Consider the following 5,029-nt stretch of genomic DNA (forward strand, 5'->3'; position numbering starts at 1 on the left):
AAGTATGTATGTTACTTTTGCAAAAAGATATTGAACAGAATCATCAATGACAGCACTTACTTTAAATTATTTTTGATAAAACTATCTTTATAGATATATCTAACATGTAACAAGTATTACTCGATCAAAATAAAATCATAGTTCTGTTTATGATTTTTCGGAATGGCGGCCAACATAAAATATTTTAGTACACAGTGTAATAAATAAACAAATAACAAAACAGAAAGTACATTTGTTACATTAAAGCAGTACACATCCAGATTCATGCTAATTTTCATGAAAATTTTGAAAATGTATTAGAAAATAATTTTCACATTGCAAACATTACTTACAACCCATGTAAATTACAAATAAGTGTTGTAAATATGCAAAAATAGCCATAACGCAGTAGAAGTAAGGTGAAAATATTGCAAAATTGGTCATTTATCACACATAACATGGACTTTTTTTTACTTTTATCTTGAATCTTTTAACTTTTCTAAAAAAGTTTAGTACTTGTACTTAAATTGGATATTAATTGGAAAATATAGATATACAGTCAACTGTTAAACGGAAGCGGAATCAGCTGTTTAGAAAATTAAAGTACACACTAAATACGCTTCGAATTTTCATTCTTTTCTTAATTTCTTTACATCGTGCGTAAATGAACGCAACAAATTAGTAACCTTGTGCGTTTTTAGTTGACTTTGAAGTGTAAAATACGCCAATGCGAACGTTATCAAGAACTGAAATAAGTATTGGGAACTGATAAAATTATTAACTGTTACATCAAAATTATCATAAGTTTAACTTATTACTCTCATGTAAAAGTATTAGTTAAACTTATGATTATTTGGTTAATATCCATATCAAATCAATATTGTACTCAGAATAACAAAGTTATGTCAAAATGATGGACATTGATGATGTGAAATAACATTGATGAGTACATTATTGAATTTTATTGGACGAGTACGTAGCTGTCAAACTTATAATGGATGAGATGCTAGCTGGTTTGTTCTGCTGTTGTTATGTAACGTAGTATTTTCTATGATCCATACGCCGTTTTATGAACCCATTTTGCTTTGTTCATTTCATGAAATTTAACACTATAGTTATACATGTATACAATATGAATTTCATATGAAGCTTATTTCTGTAGAACTGTAAGATCGAACAGTTATACATGTGTATACAAATAAGCACTCTCATTATTTACAATTGCATAATAAAATCCACAAGCAAAATATGTAACGTCGTCAACACATTTTATCATAATACTTTGCTTGGAATATAATTAACCTTTTTACAATAATTTGACTGTCTTTGTGACAATAGCCTGATTTTTATAAACTGTACAAATAGAACAAACAATTACTATTCTGGAACTGTTTTATAATGTTGAGAACTTGAGATAACTCCAGTAATATTTAAAATATTTATATTGTGAACTATGTTTGAACTTAATTGTCTTCTTCAGTTTTGCAAAAAACGCATGTTAGTGTTACATGATAAAAATGGTTAGGAATCAATTTTGCAGCAAGCAATACTTCCAGGTGTTCTTTGATTACATGTAATGGTCAAAGTTTTATATTTATTAACAAAGACTATACAATCATTAAAAATAGTGTGACTAACTTTTTAAAATATTCTTTACCACGTACATTGTAGTGATAAAGCAAAATTATACACAGTTAACCTTGATAAAGAGGCAATCATTTGACAGAACATTATATCAGTTATCACGTCAAACAAACCTTGTTTCAAATTATATAAATGTATATTAATTTGCATCCAATGTTCTGATTTTAGAATGGGGTAGATTTTTTTTAATATATATTAAAGACCGTTATTTATATACGCATACAATTTCATTATTTGTTATTTATTAATTAATATATTAATAATATAAATGGATATATTAATAGTTTGTATTATCAGATACATCTTTTTAACAAAAAATCACATTTATATCGGAAATTAGCGTTGTGTGTTGTGCATCCTTTTTTGGATTGTATAACTCCAATGTCTTAAATTTAAGTAGAGAATAAATAAAAATATGACACTAAGTTCTAATTACGATACTTCACATGTTTTATCAAACATAGTTATCAGTTTGAAAATAATCAATTACCAATTCAACAATAAACAATATCAGAGGCAAGAGATAGCAATCCATGCCAGATATTTGAATAGATATAATGAAATAAAGAGCATTTATTTCGTCACAGAACTATATTGATAACCAAGTTTGAGAGTGTCACACCGAGTTAATTGTGTTTCTGATTATCCCCCAAGTATAATTTATGTCTTAGTTGTTAACGTGTAAACGCATAATTCGTTTGAACTGCACCCTACTAACAGCCGCGAACTCGTCTTGTCAAAAGCCAATGCAAACGGTTGATTTAGTTGTTCAGAAGCTCCCAACAGTTCACTGATCTTTTCACCTTTCTTGTTAACCTGCAGTACATTGTTTGAGCCTACCCCACCGGCTAAGATTATGTCTCCTGGCAGGATACAGATTCCCCATGGTCTCTCTAATGATGGATCACTAAATGTCCAAACTATTTCACCATCTCTTGTCAATGCCTTCACATTATCTCCGGTGCCATTTGAAACAACCATGATCTGAGTATTTGTGTTCATTGCTACTTGTCTTGTTTCTGTAAATAGCTTATCATCATTTTTATTCTTCTCAAGTGTTTTTATTAAGTTACCAGACTTGCTATATACTGATATTTTCCCTACGTCACATAACATGAAAGCGTCGAGCGTTGTATCATAACAAACACCAACAGGATTATTACACTCGCTGATATTTATTGTCGATGCCAACTGCATAGAGTTTCCGACAGAAATAAGCTGTATACCTCCTCCAAGTATGTACGTTGCAACCTCGTTGTGTCCTACTCTGCATAATGAGTATGGATTTCCATCTACTTCAACAAATTCTGTTACCGAAAATTTTTCATTCAGTCGCTTCAGTTTTAAATGTGTGATATCGGCAATGACAAATGAACCATCATCCATAGCACATATACCAGTTACCTCACAATGTTCCGGATCGATCTTGTATTTTCCATAAAGTGTTGCTTTGTATTCCTTTACATCAGTGTCAATAACCAAACTGTCAATGTCATTTAGTTGATCTTTCAAACTGTTATTCGCTACCAATTCCAACTTCTCATTTACGTTACCTGTTGATAATTCACTCAAAAAAGTTTCACAATCCCTGATAGAAACTTTACTTGCTTTGAGATTTACAAACAACTGGGATTCATTTTTTTCTGACAGTTTCTGGAGATCTGTTGTTGTCGTTGTTAAAATAGTGTTTAAAGTGTCTAGATCTAACTGGATATGTTTCTTTACTTCTCGATACTTCAATGATACTTGTTGTTTTGAGGTTTCTACAAGCTCTTCAACCTTCATTAGAATTTCCGCTTTCAAATTTTCTATCTCTTCAAATAACTGCTCCTTATCATTCTGAAGTATTTTGAGATTATCTGTTTTAGCTTCTATCACACCTCTTAATTCGATGAGAACATTCTCGAGTGATGATTTAGTTTTTTCATACTCAGCACTGTGGTTTATACCCTTAGCAACGTCGGGTAGATAATCAACATTGATACATGACCTGAAATATGAATATATTTTGGTTAAGGCATTTACCTGTTTACAAATTAAGTATCAATGGTATTAGGTTTATAAGTACCGACACAAAGATAGCATATTATTTCAAGCGATAATGATTGACATTGTGATGAGTTTTGTGTAAACCAGCCAATGATAATTATAATGAATGAAAGACGAGCCACCACAGGTGTATAAGTATTATGTTTCACATTTAAGTTTAGAATTGTAATGAATATAATAATGTTTTATATCTGCCCATATGGTCTATAATAGGTAATTTAACTTAAAGATTAGTTTATGATTTATAAATCCAACAATAAAGTTAAACAAGAGCTGTCCGTAAGACAGCGCGCTCGACTTTTTTATTGCTTGCCAATAAAAAAAGTTTTTGCAGTAAAAGGCAATACAAGAATCTCTGTATTTTTAAAGTGAACAATGGCCATGAGCATTAAGATATTTAGTGAAGAATTATTTTATTATGACATAATTTATGGTAAAGTGAACAAGTGGATAGGAATGAATTTTTTTAGATTTTTTAAGTTTTTTAGTGCTTGCCTATAATACAAAACATTGACAGTTAAGGGCCATAATTCAAATAAAATCTTTGACAGAATTACTTTCTCCTGGACATGTTTGGGAATCATGATTGTAAACAAGTATTCCAACTTTCAAATTAATATCTCAAACAGTTCAGTCAAAAAGTGGACTGGTACTAAAAACTTAACCAAGATTCTAAGTCGATAAAAGGCCTTAATTTTTAAAACAAATCCTTGACAGAGTTACCTTCTCTTGCGTACAGATGGGGGTAATGATGTGAAATAGCATTAAAAGTTTCAAAGCAATATCTCAAAGGGTTAAGGCAATAAGTGGATTTTACCCATATTCAATGTATTTTCTAAGTCAAAAAGGGGCATAATTCTGTCAAAAACCTTGACAGAGTTATGTCCTCTTGTCTGTTGATGAAGGTCGTGATGGTAAACAAGTATGGTCAGTTTCAAAGCAATACCTCCAATGGTTTTGAAATAAAGTGAGGTGGTACAAAAAACTTAACCAAGCTCAATACACTTTCTAAGTCAAAAAAGGGCCATAATTCTGTCAAAAACCTTGACAGAGTTATGTACTCTTGTCTGTAGATGGAGGTTATGATGGTGAACAAGTATGGTAAGTTTCAAAGCCATACTTGTAATACTTCTGAAATAAAGTGGGGTGGTACGAAAAACTTAACCAAGGTGTGACGCCAACGCCGACGCCGACGCCGACGCCGACGCCGGGGCGAGTAGGATAGCTCCCCTTTTCATAGAAAAGTCGAGCTAAAAACCGTTACAATATTATAAAGTGTCGCATTCAACTAGTGAACCGTTATATCGTAGACAACAAGTCCGCGTTGAAATAATGGAATTTAATTCAGCATTTAACT

At 31.4% G+C, this 5,029-nt stretch overlaps 1 protein-coding gene across 1 annotated transcript; it reads right to left on the reverse strand.

Annotated features, from left to right (window-relative positions):
* Window positions 1-238: 238 nt before the first annotated feature.
* LOC132724144 (uncharacterized) lies at window positions 239-3,613 on the reverse strand (the record flags this gene model as incomplete). The annotated part of the gene is made up of 1 exon (XM_060708966.1): window positions 239-3,613. A coding segment is annotated over one exon (1,330 nt), but the record flags the coding sequence as incomplete, so codon positions are not given.
* Window positions 3,614-5,029: the final 1,416 nt, after the last annotated feature.

This window comes from Ruditapes philippinarum, unplaced genomic scaffold, assembly GCF_026571515.1.
Source record: "Ruditapes philippinarum isolate M1 unplaced genomic scaffold, ASM2657151v2 ctg674_1_1_1_1, whole genome shotgun sequence".
Taxonomy (NCBI): Eukaryota; Metazoa; Mollusca; class Bivalvia; order Venerida; family Veneridae; genus Ruditapes; species Ruditapes philippinarum.